Source organism: Camelina sativa, chromosome 5 (assembly GCF_000633955.1).
Source record: "Camelina sativa cultivar DH55 chromosome 5, Cs, whole genome shotgun sequence".
Taxonomy (NCBI): Eukaryota; Viridiplantae; Streptophyta; class Magnoliopsida; order Brassicales; family Brassicaceae; genus Camelina; species Camelina sativa.
Genome location: NC_025689.1, coordinates 15,568,418 through 15,596,101, shown reverse-complemented (window position 1 = coordinate 15,596,101; position 27,684 = coordinate 15,568,418). Strand labels below are relative to the sequence as shown.

The following is a 27,684-nucleotide window of genomic DNA, read 5'->3' as shown; positions in this document are numbered from 1 at the left end:
AATTGTTTTAAAATATATATATATATATATATATATATATATATTAACTTAAATGTAACTGTAAATAGTAGTTTTTACTTTTTATAGAAGGTATTATAATTATTAAAAAGATTTCATTTTGGTGATTCATACAAAACACGTGGAGTTACTCTATCAATATTATATTAGTATTTCGTAGTACAAGTGGTGCGAGTCCGTAACTCAGAAGAGGACATGACATGTATGACCTAACTAACTAACTAGAGTTCCTAGCTATTAAGATAGTCCAAAAGAAAGAAACTAAGATGGCCAAGAAAACAGTAGTGGCCAGAACATTCTTCATCAATCTCTGGCTATCATCTTTCTTGATGTGGAACGGGTTCGGGAATCTCCAGCTGAGCTCGGTGCCGGGAACGTTCTTGATCCTGAACAAAGCGTAACAATTCATTGTCTCCTTTGATTCTTTTTTTATACCACATTTTGACCTCTTACTCGATGCTTCGCTGAATATCGTTTCTTGTTGAGTTGGATTAGTTGGTCGAGATGCTTGGCTAGCTTTCATTGCCTCCTCATCAAGCTTTATTATATCATCGTTCAAAATCTCGGCGTAACAATCATCAACGATTTCGGCCTGATCCTGCATCCCAATAAAAAAAAAGATCAACTCAGTTACAAAACTCTATACTCAAACGAGTAAAAGACAACGTAACTAAGGATGGTCAGCTCAAGAGAAGGTGGATCCAACTTTAGTGAATTTGATTTGGTTAACGGATAAGCTATGTTCAGTTCGGTGTAAGATTGGATCGGATTTACCCGTATTAAACATCATTTAAGGACACCTTTCTCAAAAGCAAGCTGACCTCGACAACATTTGATGACTCCGCTATGTCACCATTTGATAACTGAAGCTCAGAGTCATAAACCGAATACGATTTCTCCTCCTTCTCCGAACCACCGCTTTGGCCAGCGTATCCATCATCTTGCGCAACACCATCCTCTATATGCTTTTGGCTCGAACTAGCTCGAAAATCAGCATTTTTCCTTAACCGGCACACCACTAATGCATCCTATGAAACCCAAAATTTCATTATATCTTCACAACATTCAAACTCAAGAATTAGAAAAATAAAAAAAAATAAGAACCTGTGAGGCGCCATGGATGCAGTATTCATGCATAATCCACTCGGTTCTCTCCCCGCGAGGAGCTCGACCGATATGAAAGACTAGTGTTCTCTTGGTTCCAACAACTTGGTTCCCTGATTTTACACTCCTCTCTTTACCGGTAGCTTTCCAATATCCGAGCTGTGTGGCTCGACGACTCTGTGACCCGTGCGGGTACTTCCTCCCCCTCGCGCAGAAGTAAAACCACTCGTTCTCCGATTTCAGCTTCGATTCCTCTGTTTTTAGGTACTTAAATTCAAACTAGTGGTGATTGTATATCCAAAGTTATAAATATAAAGAAAATAAAGAACGAAAAATATAAACCTGGCAAGTCCCACGGCTCAAACTTGTAAATCTCAACCTCAGCAATCACAGCAACAGAGTGCTCATCACCATCGATTTTACGACGAAGATAGTAAGAGATAAGTTCCACATCCGTCGGTGAGAACCTAAATCCGGGGAACAAAGCCGACACAGCGATCGACATCTCAGCTTCCTTAGACATTTTTTGCTTTTTTTTTTTTGTTTTTGTTTTTATTTTCACGAACTCAAAAAATGCTTTGCTTTACATGAAGAAACATGCGTTATTAAATGGCAAGTGAGCGAGCAGAGCACAGCTACTTTGCTTCGTGTAAAGGTTTTGTCTATTTTTGATATTTTGGCGGCTTCATAGGGGGAAAAGGATGACATGGCGGAACGGGCGAATAACAGAAGAGTGTAATGAGATAGTAAAGGACAAAATGATGACGTGGTGATGTATTATTGGGCAGAACTCAAACCCAGCTCTGAAGTTCTCTCATTGATTCTCATCGACTCTTCATGTCTTAACACGTGGTTCAGTGTCTTCCTCGGTATTTGTAATGTGCGCATGACAATTGACTCCTTTTTTTTTTTTTTTGTTTGCAAAAGTAACGAAAATGAATTAAACCACTTTATACAGTTATTTATTTAATTATTGTAGGGTCCTTTTTATATGAATATCTAGTCCTTTTTTTTTAAAGTTATCTTATAATAATTACTTTTTAGTCGAAACAGAAAATATAAATATTAAATATCATGTGGAAAAAAAAATAAAGTAGAAAAAATCATTTCAGGTTTTTAATGTACAACATCAATCTTTTAGAAACAAGAAATTTTTTAAAACATCATAGAGAGGCATTATGTGACAAACACACAATTTTCATCGACCATTTATTTTTAATTTCAATTTAATTTTACTACAGTTTACTCATTGCCAAATACTTTTTATATATAGCTCTTCTCCTGTAAATATCAAAAGAGAAAGACATAAAAGTATTCACAAAAGACGAAAAGACGAAAGAGCTAGTTTGCGACGGATAACGGAAAAAACAAAGGGACTTTCTTTTTGTTTCTTCTCCCCACTTATTCGAGTCTGTCTATATGAATAACGCTATAAATAAATTGACCTACTAATCTAGCAAACTATATTGGGCTTAAGCCCACATACGTTGGTAACAATAGGAAACAGTAATCTAACTCATACAAGTATTAAAAAGTCAAATAAAATATTTACATAACCACCAAAAATCTTCTTTTGCTACTTAATTGACTAATTTTCCCGACCGCAATATATTTATTTAACCTTTTTCGTTTTCAGATCAGGTGTTACGTCAAATGACATGTTAACGACTATTTTACAAAACTTCTTTTTTGGTAAAAGAATAAACAAAAAAATTTGGTAGTATGTCACGCTTCTATAACCAAATACCTTTGTATATATTCCTCAATAATTTTCATTATTACATATTAAAAGAACAAAAAAAAAAACAGAACATTAATGATCAAAGTAGTGTGTATGTGTTTTTTTTAATATATTTTCTGTTATTGTATCTTTGTATCTGTTTTTAGTAATTTACCTTAACAAAATAAAACTCCACAAAAGCACAAACAGAGAGAAGCCAAAGATCATACAAATCGTGTCTTGAGCTTTTTCTCTACACTCTTTCTTCTCTTTCCATTGTCTCTTCGTCCCCACGTATTCCTCATACCTTTCTTTAGCTCTTCTCTCTTCACCATCTTTACAACATCTCTTCCCTTCTAACAACCCTTGCAAAATTACCAAACTATCCTTCCCTTTCATACATTTTCCTTCTATGTCCTCTACTTGTAACCTCACGTCCCTCACGTGCACTTCTCCTCCCACTTCCTCATCCACCTCCTTCCACGCTTCCGCTGACCCGCATGACACAACTGCCGCCACTTCCGCCGCCGCTGCAGCCGTCACTATTGTCGAAAACCTTATCTCCAAATCACCCGTCAGCCAGTTCCGCCTCGCCGACACCGCCTTTCGGCTCGATATATTAGCCGACCGTTTCTTGATCGGATCGATCACTATCCAACTAAGTCTCATGCTCTCCTCCATATGTTTCACCCACGCATCGTAGTCCCCACCCGGATATTGAATCCGGGTTTGTACCGACTCTTTCGGGTCGAGTATATCCACCCGAAACGGTGACGTCAAGAACCATCCTGACTTACCTTTCTCTGTTTCCATCTCTTGTACCTTCGAGTATATAAGCTCTCCTCTGTAATACAAATCAACGGCTGAGATCAATCCCGCCGTGGGTGGATCGTGTTTTTCGGACCGGCACGTGTGTTCAGTGAACGGGTACGAGTCAGCAAAGAAAGATCGGTAACCAGAAGGGAAAGAGGAGATAGCTTGGACAACACGTGGATCTTTGATCGAAGGCCACGTAGCGGTTGAGAGTTCTTGCCAGAGCTTTTGTTCCGTGCATAGAGTTTGGAGATAAGAGGACGTTGATGCGGTGGAGGCTAGCGTCGGACCATCGAGTCGTGTCAAGATTTGGGTTTGAATGATGTCCGAATGCAGAGTTGTGATTGAATCATCAACGGATGCCATGTTTTTTTTTTTTTTTGAATGAGGAGATAGATGATCAAATTTTATTCAAAAAAAAAGTATAAGGAAATGATTAAGAAATTAGAGAAGATGCATATATATAATATAATGAATGGGGTAATGATTAAAAGAAGAAAATAAAGAAAAGGATAAAGAAGGGAGACAGGTTCAGTCAACCGTGGCTCTTTCAGACTATTCTAATTCAAGTTGGGGCATGAATGATCAAAGTTAGATACATAGTTTTTCTAAGTTTCTATACATAGTTTAGATACCCACGCGTATACACACGATCTATATTTCTTTCTTTCTTTATCTTTTTTTTTTTTTTTTTTATAGCGATATTTTCATATTTCATTCTTTATAACTAAAAGGTTCTTTTTGTCTGATAAAAAAAATATTTTTTCCAGCAACATATTGGTTAAATTTCCAAAAGAAAAAAAAAGAATCATGAGTAGGGTTAAATATATTCAAAAACTAAATTCTGATCGTTTTAGAAAAAATATGATATTAAAATTTTCTGAATTTGGATTTAGATTCATACATCTTAATTTTAAATTCAGAATATTAAAATATCATTTGAATCTGTATATATATATATATATTTCCAAAAACGTAGAATTTTTAGATATACACTAGTATAATAATGAAAAAGTGGGAATTTCATGATTAAAAAATTATATTAATATATGTTTGATTGATATGTTGAATGTTAACTATTTATGAAAATAAAATTAATATACATTTTTTTACTTTATTGTATTTTTTGATCGAATACTGTAGTTTTTATTGTATTTTACAATTTTTTAAATTTAATTTTATCTATTTTTTTGTATAATTTTAGATCATGTGTATATTATGCATGTATCATTAAATTTTGTTTTTTTAATATTCAGATAATTGTTCTTTGTATCTGTTTTGTCAAAATTTAGATAGTTGTTCTTTGAATCTGGCAGATTTATGTATTCCGAGTTTGATATCCAACATTTCATGGTATTTAGTACTAATACGTGGTCTTCTCTATTTTTAGGAATTTTGATTGCATTTTTTCCATATTCGGATACTTTAACAATTCTGATATCTATTTCAATATATGAAACTCTTATTATTTAAAATCAGTACCGGTGTGAGTGACGACAGTGTCTAATCTTATTTTAATTTATGTTATCCTATTTTATAAATATGGATTTTTATCATGTCCAAAGAAAAAAAAAGGTTATCTAAAAAAAAAAAGAAAAAAAAAGTAGAAGCTTATCTTTAGTTCTGCAACGAACTACATATTTTCCACGTTACTTTATTTCTTGGTTGACTTATTAAACCTTTTGATATTAAAACCAAAAAAGTTGGCCAAGACACTTTTATTTTTCATGGTCGGTTCATATCTCTTAGACGGATTGGTCCAGTCAAAACCGGTGGTCTAATTATTGGCTCTCTTTCTTTTTGTCTACAGGTTGTGGCTTTTTTCATTAAACAAAGATCTTCAACAAAATTAAATTGATTTCTAAGGGAAAAAAAATTTCATAGTAACGCAGAGATTAGGCCATTCAGCCTAATTTTGTTTTGTGCATTGATGTTACTGTTGATTTTTTTTTTCTGTAATTAAAAGAAAAGTTTTCAACATTGAATTAATGCTATATGCATCAATAAAAATTTAATAACCTTCAATTGCTTATTTATATGAAAAAGAAAACGTTGAAAATATGGTTAAAGATACAAGCATGACAAATTTCATATAGATACATAGATGTTCAACTACTATGTAGTCTACATTCCTCTAAAATTTGTAGTCTAAAACAAAATAAAAATTTTACCACTACATTTTTTGGTTTGTATAGCTAATGAAAATAATATATCTATTTACATATTCTTATCACAAATTTATATTTGCTACAAATTAGTTTCAAAAAAATATTTGCACCTATGCACAATTCTTTTTGTAATTTAAATAAATTTAACAATAAAGATAAATTCCATATATATATATGATGTTTCCAATATAATTTTGAATAATAGGAGAATCTCAAAGATACTTTTTTCTAATACTACTTTTCAAAAATTACCCATCCCTAAAACTTTAACAAAAATGCTATTAAAAAGCTGATATTGATTCAAATATGTGTGTAAAATTATAATAATATATACAAACTACTTTTATACATCTGTAAAATTTTATATACTTTATAAATAACTTTTACATTTTTTAAATAAACCTTTTAAAAACCTTATAAAAATTTGCATTGAGTCTCCAAGTAGTAGTTGTTACTATCCAATACCTTATAAACTTTATAACACATAATGAATTTTCAGATTTAAGAAGAGATATTTATAAAAATCTTATTATATAAAGGTTGGTTCTTAAAGTTAGTAACTCACCAGATTGTGACACGTGTTAGTTTTAACGATCAGAGATCAAAGCTAAAAACTCACCAGATCGTGACACGTGTCAGTTTTAACGATTTAATATCCAAGTTAGTAATTTATCAGATTGTGACACGTGTCAATTTTAACGATTAGAAATCACAGGTTTCAAGTTTGATAAAACGATGCATAAGATAATTGTAATCTTATTATATTAAAAAAATAAATTTGTTAATCCTTAAAGGAAAAGGATTGTAAATACACTCCACTATATAAGCAAATAGATGATGACATATTTTTCACCAAACATTATAGTTTCGACTAGCTTTGTTTTTCTTGGTAAATTTTTTTCTTTGTTTTTTATTAACCTTTTATTTGACACATCATTGTTCTTGAACAAGTCTAGAAGGCAATTTGTTTGTTGTCTAATCAAAACAACTATATAAAAAGATTCCTAGATATTACCATGTGTTTTCGTCGTCATTTTTTTGAATTTTGTTTTGTTTCTCAATTTCATAATACATACTGCACAATCTTTGACTATGAATTGTTAACAAAGTTTTTTATGCATAATATAATTGTAATCTTATTATTTTAATTAATCCTAAAAGGAAAATGATTGTAAATACACCCCCACTATATAAGCAAATAGATGATGACCTATTTTTTACCAAACAAAATAATTTCGACTAGGTTTGTTTTTCTTGGTAAAATTTGTTTCTTTGTTTTTTTATTAACCTTTTATTTGACACATCATTGTTCTTGAACAAGTCTGGAAGGCAATTTGTTTGTTGTCTAATCATAACAACTATATACAAAGATCCTTAGGTATTACTACGTGTTTTCGTCGTCGTTTCTTTGAATTTTGTTTCGTTTCTCAATTTCATAATCCATACTATGCAATCTTTGACTATGAATTGTTAACAAAGTTTTTATGCATAATAACTAAGGTTTTTGGGATTAACAAATTTTTCACGTTGTTATTATCATTTCTATTAATTTGCAGGACATGTAGCATAAAAAAATATGAATACACAAATGCAAGATAACAACAGAGATTATATAATACTAGATCAACTAAACAGAAAGCGTTCTTATCGTCGAATGATAGTACGTCGAACGATAGTACGTCTTACAAGAAAGTGAGAAGCAAGAAATTTAAAAAAAAAATAATGAGCTCATTGGAATAAATTTTCTCATAAAATACAAAAGGGATTAAGAAAAAATACAGAAAATTATTAATTCTACAAAAATGTAAATACTCACTTTTATATAAACATCGATCATCTCATATTATTCATCTAACAAAATAATTTATTCAAAAATATTGTTTTCAACTTTGTTCTATTGCTCAAACTTTTTTGATGGGAAGACAAATTTTTCTTAATTTTATAAACCAAAATATACTTCTACTTTCTATCTTTTCAGTTTGGAATAGGTAAGATTAATGTGTTGACCCAAAAAAATGGAAGATTAATATATGCAACTTTTTTTTTCCTAATACTGTATTTTAAAATTTATTATAGTAGTTTGAGATTGTTTTATTTAATTTATATTTTCATCTTTGAATTATTTGAGATTCATATATTACAGTGCTTATAATTTTCTATTATTTTATTAATTATGTCAAATTAATTTTCTTCTATTGTCAACCTTGATTGGTTGGTCACAGACCTTTTTTTTTGTGCAAACATAATTGTTACCATTCGTTCAATCTCAAAAGGAGATAAAAAGGAGAAGGTCATCAACCTAATAGTTGGATAAAATAGGCTAATCAAATACAAGCCTACCACAAACATATATAGATTAGAAAAACATAAATTTTTGTTGATAGATGCATAGGAGCTTAGAGACAGAGGCTACATCATGGTGTGTCAAAGAAACTTCCATGAATAGATTGGGAAATTTAACATTAGTTACTATCAAAAGATTTTCTGAAGTTGGAAAAGGATCTTTAGTTTCATTGTTTGATGGAGCAAGCCACTTTGAGATAGCTAAAAGACGTGAACATGTTATCTCCACACAGGAGGAGGACAGAGCGGAGATTCTCTATATGGTGGAGGAGGTTGGACGTAAGGTTATCTCCCTAAGGGAAGAAGATAGGGGAGATTGGACGCAAGGTTATCTCCCAAAGAGAATAAGGCAGATCAAAGGTTCTCTCCATGGTGAAGGAAGTTGGATGCAAGGTTCTCTCCATAAGGGAGGAATGCAGAACCGAGGTTCTCTCCATAATTATATTGTGATGTAATTTATTTTTTATTAAAAATTTTTTTTGAGCCAACAATTTTAGTGATTAAAGAAACTATGCAAAAGTGAATGTAAAGAAACATATAATAGTTGGCTTAGTTTGTTTATATAGACGTTTTCTAGGTGGTGGTAAATAATATATTTGTAACATACAATATACTTAGGTGTAAAAAATATATTTTTAATTGTAACATACATAAAAGATTTGTATACGGATATAAATCAGTGTATTATAACAAAACAAATTTATAAATAACATATAATAAATTTTTAATAAATTTTTATAAAATTTAATTTTATTTACAAAACTTTAAATCCGCACATCGGACAGGTCCTTATTTAGTTGATAGATAAAAACGTACTTTTAAAAATTAGTACATTAAAAAAGATATTTCTCAAAAAATTTCTTTATATATTTATTATTTTATGTTAAGAAGAAATTAGTTACAATCAAGAAAAAAAAGAGAGCAAAGAAACTTTATGCAAACTAACAAATATCAAAAGTTGATAATGTGTTTAAAGTGTTGTTAAAAACGGTGTAAAAGGTTGCATAAATAGTAGGCGTTTAAGCGATACCTAAACACCGCCTACATACATATTAATCACGACAAATAACTTTTGCCTAAAAAACCTATTAAATCAACGTATAGCAATAAAAAAAAAAAAAAAAAAAATCAAAATATCAATTTTTAGAAACAAAGAAAGTATATAACAGTGAAAACTTAACATATATTATATATACAAGTTTCTTTTATTATTATCCTCTAGAGAACACGTCTTTTTGTCGATGGATATATCATATAATCAATATAGCAAGTGTTAAGTGACGTAGCGTAAACGTGTTTTGCTCTTAAACAGAGATTACTGATTAGTGAGTGAGCTGTTATATTCGTGTTAGTTATTAGAAGGACCAGTGTTGATATTCATTGGCTTATGGGTCGTTTATATTTTTTTGTTTTTGTTTTTGCTATAGAGATTAATATTGAGACGTAAATTTGACAGTCCTTATTTTTCTTACTATTTCAGTATTTCTATATTAGTCGACAGATAAAAATTGATACTATTTTCTATTTTAGTAAACTGTGAATATATATTGTCTTTTGGTTAATAATTCAATGCTTTTAATTATTTTTTATTTATTCAGTTTGTTGAGAATAGAATCAATAGATGTAAAGTGGAGGTAAAGCTGCTAAGTGAATTAAAAAGAAAAAAAAGATGCAAAGTGAAATATTATTAATTAAAATATTAAAAGGAAGTATTAAATTAAACAAAAGGAGCCAAAGAAGAAACATAAAAATCGTAGTCCTTATCCAAATGTCTAATCATGTGCTTTTAACAAATAAACCTAAAGACTAAAAGCATCATTATTAGTGGAGTACCTCTCCTAAGTTACTCTCAAATTAATTAATTATATAATTAATATTTATTCAAGTAAAACAATCCTAAGAGTATTTCTGCAAAATCATTCATTTACTAGAGAACCCAAATAAGGTTGCTCAATCTTTTTTACATAATAATTTTTAATTTATATTTAGTAATTATCAAACTTTAATGTAAGAAAGCAGAAAACAGAGCAAACTGAAATAGTTCTTGATTAAGACAAAAACAGAATTGAACCTTTTCAAGCTTTCTTTACATAGTTGTCCATCTCTAATAAGTGTTCGAGGAGAAAAGCTCTGCAAATGCTTATGAACTTCAAACATGAGCTCAAACTTGGCGTGATCTAAACTCTTCTTTTGGTCTGCCGTATCAAAATACTGTAAGTTTCCCACAAAAGAAATCCACCAGTAAGACAACAAAGCAAATCACTTGCAAGCGTTATAGCATTACTTTTGTTTCAGAGAGCTCATACCGAGTAAACAAAGTAGATAATGGTTGAAGAACATGAGATTATGAGTGTGATCAACATAATGATGTCACTCCAAGGTTGTGCATCAAATAAATCAGGCAATGTCACCAAGAGAAATGGAATTAGAGTCAGTAGCATAATCCCTGCAGGTTTCTTGTTCTTAGGATCCGCCTCTACGCTTGCTTCTGCAGAGAGCAAAAAACCAGAAAATCAAACAGACTTCACACATAATAAAGATCATATTATTGGATTCTTTTTGTCCTGTATATATATATTAAAAGATCATATTTATTAAAATGAGAACTTGTTATTANATAGTTGTCCATCTCTAATAAGTGTTCGAGGAGAAAAGCTCTGCAAATGCTTATGAACTTCAAACATGAGCTCAAACTTGGCGTGATCTAAACTCTTCTTTTGGTCTGCCGTATCAAAATACTGTAAGTTTCCCACAAAAGAAATCCACCAGTAAGACAACAAAGCAAATCACTTGCAAGCGTTATAGCATTACTTTTGTTTCAGAGAGCTCATACCGAGTAAACAAAGTAGATAATGGTTGAAGAACATGAGATTATGAGTGTGATCAACATAATGATGTCACTCCAAGGTTGTGCATCAAATAAATCAGGCAATGTCACCAAGAGAAATGGAATTAGAGTCAGTAGCATAATCCCTGCAGGTTTCTTGTTCTTAGGATCCGCCTCTACGCTTGCTTCTGCAGAGAGCAAGAAACCGGAAAATCAAACAGACTTCACACATAATAAAGATCATATTATTGGATTCTTTTTGTCCTGTATATATATATATATTAAAAGATCATATTTATTAAAATGAGAACTTGTTATTAAACTCTTATACTAAACAGATTTGAACAAATGAATATTTTCTTACCGAGGTTGTTCTTTTGATGGATGATTCTCTTCTGATTGACGGATCTGGATTAGGACTGGTCAAAACAAAGACAACACAAGCTCCCCATTGCATTGTCAGAGCAAAAATTGAGTGTCCTATTGTAACTCCTACGTTGTTTCCCACAATCATGAGAGCACCTTCGTGTGTCGCTGCTAGTCCTGGTGCTAAGATCAAGAAAATCAAGAAGTAAGTTAAGATTCTCAAATTTTATATTTTCAACTCATTTCTTAGTGGGAAGGTTCCTTACATATCATAAGCTCACAATCATTAACACTTCAAGAACATAAAAAACCTACTCATTCTACTCAAACAATACCTAACAACAACATTTGCAATCTAGAGTACCATACCTTTTCAAGTGAGATAACACAACCGCTGTTAGCATTTTGAGCTTGCTCTCTTCGTTTTTCCTTTACCTTGAATAACCCAATCATTGCTTCTGACTCTCATCAATCACAATTCTATGGTCATCACTTCTATAATATATTAAAAAAAATCTCTCCTTGTGATATATAACTACAACTATAAAACAGAGCAATCACAATTACAAACTACACATCACAATAATTGAATCCCAAATCCGAAGATCCCTAAAGCAAAGCTCTCTTTCACCAAATAAATAGATGAGACGACGAACCTTATCTCGCCGATTCGTTAGCCGGTAGACCTCGCCGTCCTCTTCCATCGCTGTGAATCGATTGAATTTCCAGATTTTCCGACGAATCGTCTCTTCCATCGCTGTTTGGAACGAGAGAGAAGAGAGAGAGAGTTGCGAAGAATGAAAGAAAAAATGGAGAAAAAAAAATATTTTATATTTATGCGTCTACTAATAGGGATAAGCCACGTCGCGTTACTCAGGAGGTTGCTCAATTCCTTCCCAAAGCAACGATACTCTCAATTTTTTCTCGGAAATGAGTTTTTAATTGGAATTTGGGGTCCAATTGTGAGAGTAACCCAAAGAGTATTCCCCACTAAAGATGGTCTAACAACTCTTTAATGTTCATGTTCCTCTCTATTCCATCAACGACAAGATTATCCTTTTTTTTTTTGTATTCTTCTGGTCTGTGTATTAATGTTTGTTTGGTTTTGCTTCGCCGATTCATTATCTTTTTCGTTTTCGCATCAAATATATATTTTTTTTTTTTGGTGATAGAAATATTAGTCATAACAACATAAGAAGATATCTAAAGAACGTAAACCAGAATAAGTCGGTACGATTTCACTCGGACACTTCCGCTATAGCTTCGTGTGTACACTCTACCGCAAAAGATATATAGAACGAAAAACACACCGATTTCAAGTTTATATATGTAAAATGTCCATTAGATTAGTTGGTTGCTTTCATTGTCCATATATGGCGCTTAAGGGTTAAAATTATGAGACCAACTCACAATTCATGTTTTTTTTTTTTTCGAATTATCTTTATGTTAATGGTCCGTTTGGGGCCACTTAAAGTTTAAGGGTGACGGGTCTAAAGGCCAACTTGAATTAGCAGCAATCCACTAGATATTATGTTGCGGTTATACATCCACCATTACAACTATCTCTCTCTCTAGCTTAAGAATAGATTACAAGAATAAGATTAAGGGATGAGATCATTTAGCAAACTCGATCACACTTCACAAGCTCTGTTTTTTTATGACAGAGTAACAGCCTTTAAACCGGCTTACAAACTCTTAACCCAACCCAAAACCGGATTCGACTTGGATCTTTTTAAAAATGCAATTACTCCCAAGCCTTTGAGTCGTCTAGAGTCTCTCACTTCCACTTAATCGGGTTTAATGTGCACACGTTATCGAATTGATTGTCATCTCGTCATCTATCTGCAAGCAACATGGTATTACTTAACTTACTAACTTGTGTAAGAATGATCTAACCGATAAAATACTTAAAAAATATACATTTTTTGAGTTTTCTATGCAAATATTTATGAATTATTATTGATGAATGGTAGACTTCAAGAAAAATAATTGAATACTATTGGTTTAGAGTTTTTAAAAATTGTAAACCACAACAAATAATCTATGTATCATCAACTTTTATCATGTTTTCTCATTTGCTGTAATTTTATAGTCACGTTTTTCTTATGAGGACTATTGATACGTATGTTCAATTTCTGCATTTAATGTGGTGGGATTCACCCTGAAACCGACGTTTCCCCGACTTTAAGATAGTTAAACCCATGTGTATGATGTGGTTATAGCTAGTTCGCATATATTTTGGGACCCGGACACATGCATTGATAACAGTTTACGGAAGAAATAAATAAGGTAAATTTTGACTGAATATTGCTACTAGAAAATTTCACTCTATTAAGAAACGTGTCAATGAGTTCACATTTTAGCCTTCAAAAATTAACTTTAAAAACTCAGAATGTGAAGCTAACAACTATACTAAAAGTGAAGATCAATAACCATTCTTGCTTTAGTTGTGTGTAGGGGAGTTTGGGACAATGCGAGCACAAGTATCCTTGAGGAGAGGAGGGAAGAACGGATTCAACGGAAACATATGGGGCCAAAAGTTGGCATCTAAGGCCGAAAACGCTTTGCAACATGCGCCTTCAACATTTTCAAATTTTCCCGAGAAAATTGATCTAGAGATTTCTGCACCAACATTTTACCAGATCAATGGGTAAGCCGGGTGGCAAAAGTCCTGGAATCGTCGGTGGCTTTTGCATTTGAGCTACTCCTTGAGTGAAAAAAATGGCACCACAAAGGGAAACCATTAATAAGATTGAGACAACAGCTTTGCTTCCCATCTTTCTTGTTAACTATTTTTGCCTTTGTTTGAGAAAAAAAAAAAAAAAACTATTTTTGCCTTTCTTTTTTGGACTATGTTTAAGATTTAGACTCTTGGGATGGTTTTGGATACATGAAGAAGCTTCGAATTTATAGGACAGGAAACAATATCAGTTTCAAATTTGCGTCAACATGTAACTCATATGTTGGTTAATGTATTAAACTTTCTTACATTAAGTTGAGTTGACTAATGTAAATGTATTGTGTTACTAGTTTAAGTTTTAAAACGGGAATCGAACTTGAAAACCTGATTCAGCTCTACAGTCTATTGCTATTAGTCTCAACTCTCAACCCCAGTGAAGGTAGCTAAACCGGTTTCAAGGCCCGTATAGTGGATTGGTACAATTACAACTGCAAATAAATTAGCACATCTTTTGTCAAAAAAAAAAAAATTAGCACATCTAAAGATATAGAAACGTCCTCGTCCACTACAAATGTTAGGCTAATTCCATATTCCCTCCAGCTTCCATTTCTTTGTTTTAAGAGCTAGTAGTACAAATATAGAAACTGGCCAATTGTTAGAAATTTGGGTATTTTCGTAGGCAAATTTGGATCCGATGATGTAGACAAGAGTAGCAACTTGGTCTATTTGATAAAAATTTGGGTTATTTGGTACGCAAAGATGTTTACAAAATTTTGAGTGGTATCAATCTAATTTTATCAAATGTTCAGAGACAAGCTGTGTGCTTCATATTGATGTATATATAAGGAAATTAGAATCGAACTATCGCAGTAGATGCCTATACGCCAAATTACACATAGGTTCTTCATTGGTGCGTTAGTTATGTGATAAGATGAAGATACCATAGACACAAAGAAACTTGTAAAGAGAAGAAGGATAGGTCATTATGTAGAAAGAAAGAAGAAGAAGCATAATCGTCCACAAGACTCAAGACTCTTAAGGTTACGTGACTTGCAGTCGAAGACTCGTGCTAAGTAAAGAGTCTCTCTCTGCCACTCAAAATAATACAATGTTATAGATCTTCTCCCCGGACGTTATGGACTAACCTTGTTTTGGCAACCCCAAACTCCTTCCACTGAGTCAAACAAAGTCGAGACTCGAGAAGACACTTAGCAATTTGGTATACCGGTCCAATGATGACTAAGATCAAATACAAATCCTCGAATTTGGGATAATGCATCCACAAGCTCCCAACTCTTTTTTTCTTGTCATAATAACTTCTATGAGTACAATAAAACTAACAAACACCCTATTTCCGAATAACCTCAATTGGTTTGAAGTGTTTTTTTTTGTCTCAAAAAATTTAATCTAACAAGTTGCAGAAGACAAAAGAGAGAAGTATCAACTGTCACCACCTGTATGCTTCGGCTTGCTGTCTGGTTGATTCTGTTTTGCAGCTTTTGCTGTATCGAGGATCACAACCCGTCCGTCTACCAACTGTTATCCATACAACAAAACTTTATGAGATTGACATAACCAGCTCAGAGTGTTCAAATTATTTCAAGCAAAACATTTCTTTTATCAGACATATCTTGTTCTAATGCTCCATCACAAGACATTATTGGGAAAAGAGTTTAGATGAAAATAGATTAACGGACGAAGAAGCTTCTTAGAATGATCTGAGAGATAAGATGGAGAGAAGGGGAGTTCATATATACCCGGCCATTGAGTTCTAATAAAGCTTTCTCAGCTTCTTCAGTAGAAGAGAATGTGACATAAGCAATCCCTTTTGGTCTGCGTTTGAATTTGTCCATCATAATATCCACTGAAGAGCAACAACCAAAAAGGTGAAGTTTTGTTACACAGAAACAACCTAATAGTATACAAGTAAACTCTAACTACTATCCTCATAAACTAACAAAACGATAATGTAAGTGAAGCTGAAGAGAACTAATTGCTGTGGGGGATTAGAGATACACAGACCTCTGAGAACTTGACCATATTGAGAAAATGCTTGAGCTAATGTTTCTTCTGTGCTTGAGAAAGATACACCTGCAACAAAACAAGCCCTTCATGTTTAGTTAACTGTAACAACAACACAAAGAAACAACAAATGAGACTCAGATCATAACAAAGACGATGCTTTTTACATCTAAAACCTTAATAGCAACAAATTCAAACATACCCTTGTTTTTTTTTTTTTTAAATTCTTAATCTAAGATTCAGAAACAATCAGTTCAAAATGGCACAGTCAAAGTCACAACCTTTTTCACAAACCCAATCAAGAAATTGGAAATTCTTAGTATTCGTGTGAGATGGATTAAAGGATTAAGATAAAGCCAATCGAAGATGATATTATTACAAGAGGGGAGGAAGAGAGTGGACCTTTGACGAAAAGCGTAGAAGAGAAGGTTCTGGAGAAGAGGAGAGAAGGAGTGGAGCAACGATAGAGGAAATGACTGAGCATTTTTTAGGGTTTTAGGGTGATGGAAACTGTGTGGCTGTGTTTGCGGCGATCCCACCGCCGGCGAAATCAAAACTGATCTCTATAAAACAACCTTTTCTTCTCGCTGTTATTCTTCAGGCGATTTTATTATATCGGAAAAAAACAAATAAAAATCAGAGTTCTTGACGGAATTACCCTTGATTTAAAACCAAATACGCGAGAACATCGTAAGGACATACCCGTCATTTTCAAACAAGCGACACTCTCTCTCGTTTCGACTGCTTCAAAGCACTGTGGTAAAAGGATTTTTGACTCTCTCTTTCTCGGCGAATCTCTCCGCGTTCCTCCATCACCGCCGTTTTACTCCGTCGTGCAATCTAGGTATCCATTTTTAGGTATTACGCTTTGATTCTGCTTTTTAAGCGTTCAAAAAAATTCCTGAGAATATGCTTTTTTTTTTTTTTCCCGTGTTTTTGGATTTGGAGAAGGATTCGGTTAAAATTGTGGTTGTATCATGTATGAATGATGCATTTCAGAGATGGATATTGACGAGATAGATGAATATATCTGAGATAGGTGAAAGTTATCTCCAGAGTTTCTGCAAAAAGAGCTGCGACATCGTTCTTCTTCTATAAGCATGGACTTGTAAGCCATCAGCTCAACTCCTACAACTTCTTTATTGAACACGGGCTTCAGAGTGTGTTTGAATCCCTTTGGTGAGATGCTCGTGGAACCTTCTTTTGATCCAACAAAGAAGAAAGAAGACGATTGGAGAGGTTACCCTGGAGAAGCGCACATTCTTTTCTGATGACAAGGAGGTTGAGTTTCTCCCTTGGCATGCCAGGCTTCAGAACATGACTTTACTCAGCAAGGATGAAAGTCAATTTCCAAGTTGAGGTAACTATATCTTTGTACCTAAGGTAGTAAGCTTCTTCTCTGGTATTAATGAATGATTCGGTTCCCCTTGCTTTAAACCTCTGTTACATATCACCTTTGTAGTCGAACGAACACCTGGTGGTATGAAATATAAAAGAATAACATCATCTTACGCTTTTTTATATGTTTACTTCTTCTCACTGTGCTTTAATTGAGTGTTTCATGCTTGTACGCAATGTCTCTTCTTATACTTACTGTCAGAATTTTGATGATGTTTCTATTTTTTTTTTTTCAGTCAATGTATCTTATTCTTATTACGGGTTTAGTTTATTGTCTTACTTCTAAATTGACTAGATGTTCACAAAAACTGTTGTTAGAAGCGACAAATTCAAGACGGGACAAGATGAATATGTCGAGAAGAAGGTTCTAGATGTCAAAAAGCAGGACATTCTAATTGGTTGTAGTATACCTGTCATGGTGAAATCTGTCCTTTTCAACACTAGCGAGAAAGGGAAACAAAACTGCAAAAAGGGGGATTGTCTGACGAAGCTCCTGTTCTTTGCCCTGGGAGTTTCGTCAGACAAAGAAGCAATTGATCTAATTGCTTTTGATGGCGATGATATAATCATTACCAATAGTCTCTAGCATATGTTGAACAGCAGATGAAAAGCACCAAATTCCCTCCTGCTGAAAGTGTGGATGACTGCCTCCGCCTGTATTTGTAAGTGAAAATTTCCACCTCCCCTGGTTTATTGAAATATATCCCACCTACTTTAACTAAACTGTTCGGTCTGTATTTACTTAATTTTACATGTCTTCTGAATGTTTTCAAGATATTCCTACTAACTTATTCAACCTACTATATGATGGCGTACCACTGTTTCTGCAGAATCCCATACAATATTTGTATAATACTCATCTTGTTAGATGATTCTGTTGTTCGTGCCTTGGCCAATTTATCTGTTATATTTCTCCTGCTGCCGGCGTTGAGATTTTATCCAAGTTGGTTACTTACAGTTAAATCGTGTTGGAATCTGAACTCTAACTTCATTGTTTTTTAATGTTGGCCACAGGCATCCATCTCACTGGGGCAGAGTATGCTTTTTGTCAACTCCGGATGGTGAAAATTGTGGTCTTGTGAAGAACATGTCTCTTCTTGGACTTGTTAGCACTTCTTGGAGCCTGTGGTGGAAAAGTTCTTTGATTGTGGAATGGAAGAGCTGATGGATAATACTAGCACACCATTTTGTGGCAAACATAAAGTTCTTCTCAATGGAGATTGGGTAGGATTATGTTCAAATTCTGAATCCTTTGTCGCAGAGTTAAAAAGCGTGCGGCGCCAAAAATGATTTATTTCGTCAGGTATCTTCTGTTTCAGCAAATGTCTTGTATTATTTCGATATTCTTGTGCTGCTTGGTATTGTTTATTTGGATTTTTTTCTATTTCAGAAATGTATCTGTGCCATTTATATATATGTATCACAACTTTTTTTGCAGATCGATGGAAATCAAATAAAGATGACAATGAGGTGAGAATCTTCACTGACGCTGGTAGACTACTCCGACCTCTCTTGGTTGTGGAAAATCTCCACAAATTGAAGCAAGACAAACCAACATAGTATCCTTTTGTGCATCTTCTTGACCAAGGGATTCTCGAACTGATCGGGATTGAGGAAGAAGAAGACTGTAATTCTCAAGCTATTTTTTCTCAGTACTGTACTCCCTTTGTTTCCAATTGTTCTTCAGGGAGCTTGGTACAAACTCAAATAATAGCTCAAAGACTCGTTTGCGAATGGGAGAGAAATACACTTGTTGGCTTTTTTAGTAAAGTTGTTTTGATTGTCCATCTTTGATATGAAATATTAAGTTCTGCTATATGACCATTGTGAAGTTTTGTTGCTAAAATTGTCTCTTTTGATTAAAAATGATAGAAACACACATCACTTTTTTCACACTACCAACAAATTTTGTGATCGTACGAAAAGGAAAAGCAGAGGTCCTAAGGTCATCAAACCGAACAAACCAAATCACACAATGTTTTTAATCCTACACTAAAATCAGAAGATGATTTATCTCCATCAGTAGGGGCAGTAGCTTCTTCTTTGTTTCCATCAACAGTAGCTGTATCTTCTCCTTTCTTCTTCTGCTCTGCATCCTGTTTCGCACAAGCCTTCACAATATCATATATCAACAGGTACCATTGGAAGATTACCAACCAAAGAGTAACCCATCTGAGACATATCAGTCACCAAACACGTTTGCAGCCACGGATGAAGCTTTCTCCCCCACTGCATGAATTGGTTTGTACCGGTTAAGTTTAGCCCAGACCTTAATCTAGCTGATCACAACGAAACACTTGTACTCAGTCGCAGCATGGTTAAACGCAGCTTTGGGACCACCAGTACGAGCCTCTTTCACAAAGCTCTGAGCTTTCTCTGTTGCCTTGTAGATCAATACATGTGCTTGAGTGAGTCACCACTTGCTTAACCATCGGAGTAGCATGCTTCTCAAATTTGTAATGTACGGTGCTTCACCAACCTATAAAAGGTAAATAAAGGTTAGGAGTTAGGAGGACCTTTAGCCATACAAATTCGGTTTACATATTGTGTTTCAAAATTCAGCTATAAAACCATAAATTAAGACGTTTTCACTAAACCTATTAAAATGGTAAACAATCTAAACCCTTTTAACAAATTTTACTTATTCGTTAGTTACCGGTTAACTGATTATCAGAAAACAAAAGGAAATAAAGTCGATGGTTTAATTAAACCAGACCTGGTTCGGTCACAGGAGCGTTGAGTAATTAGAATACAAAAAAGGAAAACAATTTTACTGAAGTCGTTTTAATTACTGATTAGTGTAGTCAGAAAAAGGAAAACAACTAGGATTAATTAGAAGTTGAGTTTCTTCAGGTTAAAGTCTCTCTCTATATATATGATTAGAAACAGAGTGAGTTCCATCACATTCATTCTTTTGCAAACACGCAAAAAAAAAAGAAAAAATCTCAGAGTCTTGTCTCGTTCTCGTTGTGTCTGTGAAATTGAGAAAACAAATCATAATAATGGGTGGGTTGAAGAGGAAGATTGATACAGGGAAGAAGATAGAGAATAAAGATCCACGAGCGGTTGCTTTCTCTAAACGTCGTAAGGGTCTTTTCAACAAAGCCTCAGAGCTTTGTCTTCTCTCCGACGCACAGATTGCGATTTTAGCGACTCCGGTTTCTTCTAATTCACACGCCTCTTTCTACTCTTTTGGCCACTCCTCTGTCGACAATATTGTTTCAGCTTTCCTCGCGGATCAGACTCCTCGTCGGGATGATGATGATGAAAAGTTAGGGTTTTGGTGGGAAGATGAGAGTCTCGCAAATTCACAGAATCCGGAGGAATTGGGTGCCGCGATTGATTCAATGAAGAAGATGTTACACGATCTGAAGGAGTTGCAAAATAAGCAAAGAGATCGTGTGCAGCAAACCCTAGATCATCAACCCTGTTCTTCAAGTCTGTGCCTTGAATTAGATGATGTATCTGTGAACTTCCAAGGGTTTCAAGACAAGAACAGTGTAGATGATGATTTAACTGTGAATGTGCAAGGGTTTCAAAACAATACTGATGAAGAACAAACCCTACCCAACAACGACGGTTTACTTGGGAGCTTCGATGGATGCAATCAAGAGTTTGATCTTGATCAATTATATGATTTTGTGACGAAATCTGAAGATCTTTGGAAGGATATGGAGATGTATGATGATTGTGCGGACGTGGAGAAGGAGAAGGGTGGTTCACACGTAACTCATCAGCAGCAAACCCTAGATCATCAACCCTGTTCTTCAAGTCTGTGCGTTGACGTAGATGATGTATCTGTGAATTTACAAGGGTTTCACAACAACAACATCACTGAAGAACAACAAACCCTAGCGGTTTCTGGGAGCTTCGATGAAGAGCTTGATGTTGATGATATATGGAAGAATTTGGATTTGGATGATTTAAGTGTGAGTCTCCAAGTATTTCAAAACAATACTGATGATGAAGAACAAACCCTAGCGAATGACGACGGTCTACTTGGGAGCTTCGATGGGTGCAATCAAGAGTTTGATGTTGATCAATTATATGATTTTGTGACAAAATCTGAAGATGTATGGAAGGATATGGGGATGTATGATGACTGTCTCTATTGATTTGGGATATTGATCGAACTCAAACCGGTCGCTTAGCCTTAGCATTATTTTGTTTGTATGTTTGAAATGTCTTTTAACAATTTTGCTTGTCTTGTCTGTATGAAATTTTCGTATCTATCTTTTATGAATGTCTCTATGAATGTCTTTTAACAACTTTGTTTGTCTTGTCTGTATGAAATTTTCGTGTCTATCTTTTATGAATGTCTTTTAACAACTTTGCTTGTTTATATCATCCGATTCATTGTAGCAAATCTTTGCTTAACTTTCATAGTTACCTGGAGCAAAGTATATATTGTACTCATCTGAGGAGTCTATATAGTTACCTCTCTTACTAAACATATGTGCTTGAAATCTGCAGTGCCTTCCTCCTATCTATTTACAGTTTCAGGAAGAAGAATCGTATGGTGCCTCAGCCTCTGAATCAACAGAGATATACAGCTCAAATATGTTGCTCACCAAGTGTTTGCTTTAATACCACTGTGGAAAAAAAAAACATATACTTGGTGGTACAAATTCAAACATAGAGGAGCCACAAGAGTTTATTCTCAGTTTGTAGTCAATGGGAAGCAAACTGCCTCAAGAGTTTTGTCAAAAGAGGAAAACGCCCAAATCCCAGCATTTCAAATTCAAGAAAAACTTTCTGCAGAGAGCTAGGAGTCATATATATAGTTGTTTTGGGAGAAAATGGAGCAATTACACATGTTTTATGTCTCGGAGGTGGATGGGTTGGCTCAACATTCAACAGGTTTCAATGTAATGCAAACCAACTGTTTCGTCCTTATGCTTCTAAGAAGAATAAGTAAGAAGAAACATAAACGAGACAGTCATCATCATCAATGGGATAAGAGATTGGCTACAAGAACAATTGTTATTTGATACAAGAGGACTTATTGCAACTCTTCATCTTTGGACTGTGCTGTTGCAGGAAGTTGCAGACCTTAAATTGTTGCACTTGGTCAGTCTTCAACCCACCCAATGTACCTTTCAAGCAGCGACTTTTGTCTTTGACTCAAAGAAGATGAAGAAAAACCAATTACCATGTTTACCAAGTCTGCAGTTTATTGAGCAGGTCATTATATCTCACTTTAGGTGGATTGTGGAACTGTATACAGATTTTCAGTGTCACATGAGGAGGGATACAACGGGCATGACAAAGCTTATTTGTGGCTTTGGAGAGGACTAATTATATGTGTTGTCTATAGTACTGATTATACTGTGATTAAATGGGCAGAGGATGAGGTGCTATCGTCACATGTGCACATAGACTTCATTTGAGTTCACCAAAGGATGCTACACAATCAGGTTTTGTATTTTACAATATTGTGTGGGATTTGGTTGGACAGGCTGAGACATGACATGCATAGAGAGTCATGGTGTGAAAGACTGTCTTGGAGAAAGAACAATTTTAAGGACTTGCATATTGTTTATGGATTTCAGTGGGTTGCTTTCATAAGTTTCCAGCCAAGTAAAGAGTATGGCAATTTACGAATTTTCCTTTCTAGTGCAGTCTTGATAAAGGACTGTAAATGCTGTGAAATGTTCTCGTTCAAGAGCTGGTTTTTGCAAAGAATTAAGTCACCAATGGGTCCTTATCTGTTTCTGATTTTGAGCAGCTTTGTGATTCTTTAATACAAGCTTGGACAGAGATTGATGCAGTAGAGCAGAACACATTATTTTGTTTCGATGCATCATTATACGTTCATGGGGATTTGACATCTGCACTCTTGGACAAACATAAATTCCAGTACCATTCTAGTTTTGCTTTTGCTGGTTTCTCATCTAGTGATGGAGTAAATGCTTGTACGGTTCTTCAAGGAACACAATCATACATTTTTGAACATCATAAACTCAGAGGAAGCAAGAACACTATGTGCAACATGAGGTTCTTGTCGTCTCTCAGAACCTTGCAACATTTTTTCTTTGTGGACAAACAAATGCTGCAACACTTTCAGAGGAGCAAATCACCCACATCTTGGAGGTTCACAAACAGATCTGGGACAGAGGAAAAAATAAAGAGCCTGCAATTTCAGTTTGGAATTGGCAATTTGGCTTCAGTTTTTTAGCACAAGAAAGAAGTGGAGGAAGCGCAAGTGTTGTAAGTCATGGCACTTCAAGTATAAACACATAATAGTGTGTTTTGGAAGAGTCCATTGCAGCAAAAACGTGATGCAGTTTCAGCACTTTGCCTTTGGGTGGAAATTTACGAGAGTTTTTTCTTCTCTGTGGCACCGATGGAGACGCAAGGGCAGCCACCGTTGTGCATTTGATATTGAGTTACAAGCCGTCTTAAATCTTGAAACAGCTGCTGTTGTGGACGGAATGGTGCAAGAATTCTACTTTCAGCTTGGGGACAAGCTGCATCTTCAGGAGGGGAGTATTCTGAAGGATCAAGTGGATTAATGAGTGAAGAAATATCAGGGATCAGTATGTGTGAAGGACCACCTGGCTTGTTGACTGAAGAAATGGCTGGCTTTACACGTGAGAGAGATTAGGTCGAGCTTGGAGCAGAAGTTAAGAGTGTGTATAAATAAAGAAAGGAAGCATCACAAAGAGGCAGGACTCACGCACATGTATATGCTGAAACCCGAGGGTTGCCGATCTTATCTTTCACGTTTTCATTCTCTTGCTTTGTCATCTCTTAGAGAAACTTGTTGGATCATTTCATTTGGGTTTTTAAGCAAGTATTATTCAGGATAAGCTTTAGATCATTCACAGTTTACAAGTTAGAAGCTTATCACAGCCACGGGTAAAGCTTTTTCGCCCACTGCATGAATTGGTTTGTATACTAGTTGAGTTTAGCCCAGACTTTAACCGAGTTAGTCACAACGAAACATTTGTACTCAGTCGCAGCTTTTTGGGACCACCGGAACGAGCATCTTTCACAAAGCTCTGAGCTTTCTCTGTTGCATTGTAGATCAATACATATCAATACTCCCCTCCTGAAGATGAGTACTGGCGATATTGTCATTGGCAGATGCACCGAGTCATGGGCCAATCACAGTATAAAGCTCAAGCATGCGAAACTTGGCAACGCCAACTTGTAAGCTCCTGAGGCAAAACCCAGCCTTGCAACAACTCCAAGAAGTTAAATGGTTGCGGACCTTGCTTTTCCATCTGTGCCATGTAGAAAAGGCTTTATTCTGTGGACATACTAGATACTCAATGTCAAAGCTTGATTCAACAGCCTTCTGTTGCAGAATGTGTTGAACTGTTTGCAGATCGAATGTAAATTTCCAAGAGTCTAAACTCTTTTCCTTCTGCATCAGAAGAATTGATTTGGTATTGTTCATCACATAAACAACTTCAAGAATAGTCTCAGGAACTAATAAGAACACGCCAGTTCCATTAGTGGACTGAAAGTTCTGAAATGGCCACCACAGAGGTTCTGATTTGTCCTGCAACTTATTGTTCCAGTGCTTCCTCACCCATCTAACAAACTGATCACAGATACGCTTACCCCCACAAGCCAAACACATAAAATCTCATCGCCACTTTTAAACCATCCAATTTTATGTAAAGCATCATATAGCTTCATCTATAGCCTCCAATGATTGGCTATTCACACTGAAAAGTAGACATTCTAGTTCACAAATGTTGAGTACCATCTGTAGAGATGGACACATGATGTGAGGCTTGGTCGAACAGCTCCCACAGCTCCCAAAGTCAAAAGTTAAATTTGGACTTTGGCCTCTTTTAACATGTTGAGTCTTTTGTCGACCAAAAAAAACATGGTAAGTATTATTACACATTTACACTAAGATAGCTAGTGATGAAATATGTTGAAAAATAGGTTTAATTCTGTTTTGATTTTAGACAACAATAAAAATAGTAATCTGAGTTTGAAGCATTGTTTTTATTATATTGAGTTTTATGTCTTGTGACACTCAAAGTTAGATGACATATATTGAGAAAATGGTTTAATTGACTTTTATATCTTTTAATAACCAAAACAAAAATAAATAAGGATGTCCAAAATTCCATAATGGAAAAGAAATTCTCTAAAAGTAACTAAAAAAAAGTTTCGAACCTCCCTATCTGTTTTTGAAAAAGAGAAATTGGTATTCATTCATGTAATTATCAGGAAAAAAAAAATTCAAACGGTCATGTAAAGGGGAATAATAAAATCAACAATACTGGAAAAAGGAAATTTACCTTTTCTCCAAAAATACTAAAACTATAAATATTGTATTTCTCTTATTTTTGTTTTTTCTCACGCTCCTCCTACTATACGAACAAAAAAAAAGAAAACAAAACAGAGATCATGAGTTCGATGAAAAATTGTCGTGAGATTTGGAGTTGGAATCGTGACGAAGAGATGAGTTCAATCAAAGATTGTCTAAGAAACTACCGATTTATAGCGTTTGATACAGAGTTTCCAGGTAGTTTGAGGGATACACCACAACGCTTTGGACGATCAACGATACACCGACATGATGTTCAGCGTAAACCAGACGAAACTGATCCAGTTAGGTCTAACTCTGTTCGACAGCAACGGAAGAGTCGGTGGAACTTGGGAGATCAACTTCTGCGATTTCGGAGATGCTGAAAACGCGAGAAACGAGAAATCCATCGAGTTCCTAAAACGCAACGGTCTAGATCTGAAGAAGATTAGGGCCCAAGGAATTGAAATCTCCGGTTTTTTCAATGATCTCTTGGATTCTGAAGAGGACGAGGAACATCACTTGGGTGACGTTTCATGGGTTGTATGACATTGGATATTTGTTGAAGTGTTTCACCGGTGGAGAGTCTTTACCCGTGACTGCTGCGATGTTTGCGAAAGCCGTAGCTAGAACCCTCGGCTCCTCTGTTTTTGATCTGAAAGCTATCGCGGGTGGATACGAAGGGCTTGGTTGCCGTTTAGGTTTAGAGCATCTCGCAGATGCGTTGGGACTTGACCGTGTTGGTACTGCTCACCACGCCGGTTCAGATAGCGAATTAACCGCTAGGGTTTTCGTTAAGATGACTAAGATCTTCCACGATGTGCAAGAGGCTGAAGGCTTTGTTTATGGACTCGGCTGTAGAATCATCTCTGATCGTCTAAAGCACAGAGAACAACAACAGATCCACCTTGTGATGATGACCAGATGCTACGGTCCACCTCCACCACCACCGCCGTTTCCGCTACTAACTCCGATGTTTGTTCCTGGGTTTCCTCCTTTTGGTGATTTTGGCTATGCGCCTAGCTTATGTATGTATTAAAATCTCAAGGAAAACACTGCTTAATTAGTCCTTACCTTCTTAGCTTTTTGATGTGTTTAGTGTTAGTCAACAACACATCTCATCCTGTTAGTATTGTCTCGATGTATCTGTTTGTATTCGATTTAATTTTGATGAAAATTTGAGTTTTTTTTTTTTTACTGTTCCGATGTATATTTTTGTACCAGATTTTGATGAAAAGTTGAGTTTAGTTCCACACTTTTGTCTTTCTTTCTTGACAAGTTTCTCAAAACCAGTGTCTGTTTTCCCTAGTAATTAAGTCCCTAGTAAAATCTCAAGAGATGTTTTGTGTAAGATGGTAGTGAAGCATAAAACAAGACAGAGAAGTTTCTCTGCAACCGGATCACTCACTCAGGGTATGGTTTCTCCCAAAAATCAAGAATACAAATGTGATATTGAGATTATGTGCTTACTCCACCATTTAAATTGAGTATTAGCTGCCATACTTAGATCAAGATCACCATCCACGTCATTACATCAATTACTTTGTCTTCTCACCTGAAACCGGATTTGATCATTGTAAAGGCAAAAATACGTAGTTAGTCAAGTGTCATGTGGGCAAGTACTCATAGCCAACACAAACAGTCCTTCTCAGCATTAACATCAGTTTTATTCTCCCTCTCTCTCTCTCACTTTCATGTAACTGTAAGACGAAGATTAGACAAACCAATCAACCCATTTTCTCTGATTTTGCAGACGAATCAAAGAAACTGACAAAAGAAGCTTACAATTAATTACCTAAATTATCCTATGCTTAAGTAGTAATTGTGTTCAGACCATATAGATATAGTAAGGATTAAGAAATAAAAAAAGGTTTGCCTAAAACCATGGCCTCTCTGTAACTCTGTTCAGACCATACGCATGTTACAGTGATTGATGTACCAGTAATTCTC

General features: G+C 34.9%; 4 protein-coding genes, 2 long non-coding RNA genes and 2 pseudogenes across 9 annotated transcripts; 3 read left to right on the top strand and 5 right to left on the bottom strand.

The window, feature by feature from the left end:
* Positions 103 to 1,732, bottom strand: LOC104786998 (NAC domain-containing protein 40-like). The gene is made up of 4 exons (XM_010512485.2): positions 1,465 to 1,732; positions 1,123 to 1,376; positions 840 to 1,046; positions 103 to 616 (listed from the first exon to the last, which is right to left on the bottom strand). The coding sequence occupies exons 1-4, from the start codon at positions 1,643 to 1,645 to the stop codon at positions 236 to 238; spliced, it is 1,023 nt and encodes a 340-aa protein (XP_010510787.1). The 5' UTR covers positions 1,646 to 1,732; the 3' UTR covers positions 103 to 235.
* On the bottom strand, positions 2,854 to 4,235 carry LOC104786997 (F-box protein At2g27310-like). The gene has a single exon (XM_010512484.2). The coding sequence runs from the start codon at positions 4,019 to 4,021 to the stop codon at positions 3,014 to 3,016; it is 1,008 nt and encodes a 335-aa protein (XP_010510786.1). The 5' UTR covers positions 4,022 to 4,235; the 3' UTR covers positions 2,854 to 3,013.
* Positions 10,791 to 12,250, bottom strand: LOC104786996. The gene is made up of 4 exons (XR_767753.2): positions 11,729 to 12,250; positions 11,358 to 11,542; positions 11,000 to 11,181; positions 10,791 to 10,904 (listed from the first exon to the last, which is right to left on the bottom strand). It is a non-coding gene; the product is annotated as an uncharacterized LOC104786996 (long non-coding RNA).
* Positions 13,796 to 14,136, bottom strand: LOC109133022 (annotated as a pseudogene).
* Positions 15,001 to 16,644, bottom strand: LOC104786995 (cold-inducible RNA-binding protein). Its single transcript, XM_010512483.2, has 4 exons — positions 16,464 to 16,644; positions 16,062 to 16,130; positions 15,797 to 15,903; positions 15,001 to 15,575 (listed from the first exon to the last, which is right to left on the bottom strand). Exons 1-4 carry the CDS (start codon positions 16,543 to 16,545, stop codon positions 15,480 to 15,482), a joined length of 354 nt encoding a protein of 117 aa, XP_010510785.1. The 5' UTR covers positions 16,546 to 16,644; the 3' UTR covers positions 15,001 to 15,479.
* LOC104786994 lies at positions 16,772 to 19,275 on the top strand. Of its 4 annotated transcripts, none has more exons than XR_767748.2 (5): positions 16,772 to 16,905; positions 17,013 to 17,421; positions 17,778 to 18,121; positions 18,474 to 18,762; positions 18,898 to 19,275. It is a non-coding gene; the product is annotated as an uncharacterized LOC104786994 (long non-coding RNA). The 4 variants fall into 4 exon arrangements; XR_767750.2 differs by having other exon boundaries at positions 17,010 to 17,421; XR_002038130.1 differs by lacking the exon at positions 16,772 to 16,905 and having other exon boundaries at positions 16,956 to 17,421.
* On the top strand, positions 20,396 to 21,574 carry LOC104789281 (agamous-like MADS-box protein AGL97). The gene has a single exon (XM_010515006.2). It carries the CDS (start codon positions 20,462 to 20,464, stop codon positions 21,572 to 21,574), a length of 1,113 nt encoding a protein of 370 aa, XP_010513308.1. The 5' UTR covers positions 20,396 to 20,461.
* LOC104789280 lies at positions 25,818 to 26,794 on the top strand (annotated as a pseudogene).

Bases quoted from the DNA above. Each gene is read 5' to 3' on its own strand.
- LOC104786998 (XM_010512485.2), bottom strand. From the start codon at position 1,645: ATGTCTAAGGAAGCTGAGATGTCGATCGCTGTGTCGGCTTTGTTCCCC. The intron at 1,377-1,464 runs GTTTATATTTTT...ACCTAAAAACAG, and splicing joins TGAGCCGTGGGACTTGCCAG to AGGAATCGAAGCTGAAATCG. The intron at 1,047-1,122 runs GTTCTTATTTTT...TGGGTTTCATAG, and splicing joins GCATCCATGGCGCCTCACAG to GATGCATTAGTGGTGTGCCG.
- LOC104786997 (XM_010512484.2), bottom strand. From the start codon at position 4,021: ATGGCATCCGTTGATGATTCAATCACAACTCTGCATTCGGACATCATT.
- LOC104786995 (XM_010512483.2), bottom strand. From the start codon at position 16,545: ATGCTCAGTCATTTCCTCTATCGTTGCTCCACTCCTTCTCTCCTCTTC. The intron at 16,131-16,463 runs GTCCACTCTCTT...GTTTTGTTGCAG, and splicing joins TTCTACGCTTTTCGTCAAAG to GTGTATCTTTCTCAAGCACA. The intron at 15,576-15,796 runs GTATATATGAAC...TATGGATAACAG, and splicing joins TATTAGAACTCAATGGCCGG to TTGGTAGACGGACGGGTTGT.
- LOC104789281 (XM_010515006.2), top strand. From the start codon at position 20,462: ATGGGTGGGTTGAAGAGGAAGATTGATACAGGGAAGAAGATAGAGAAT.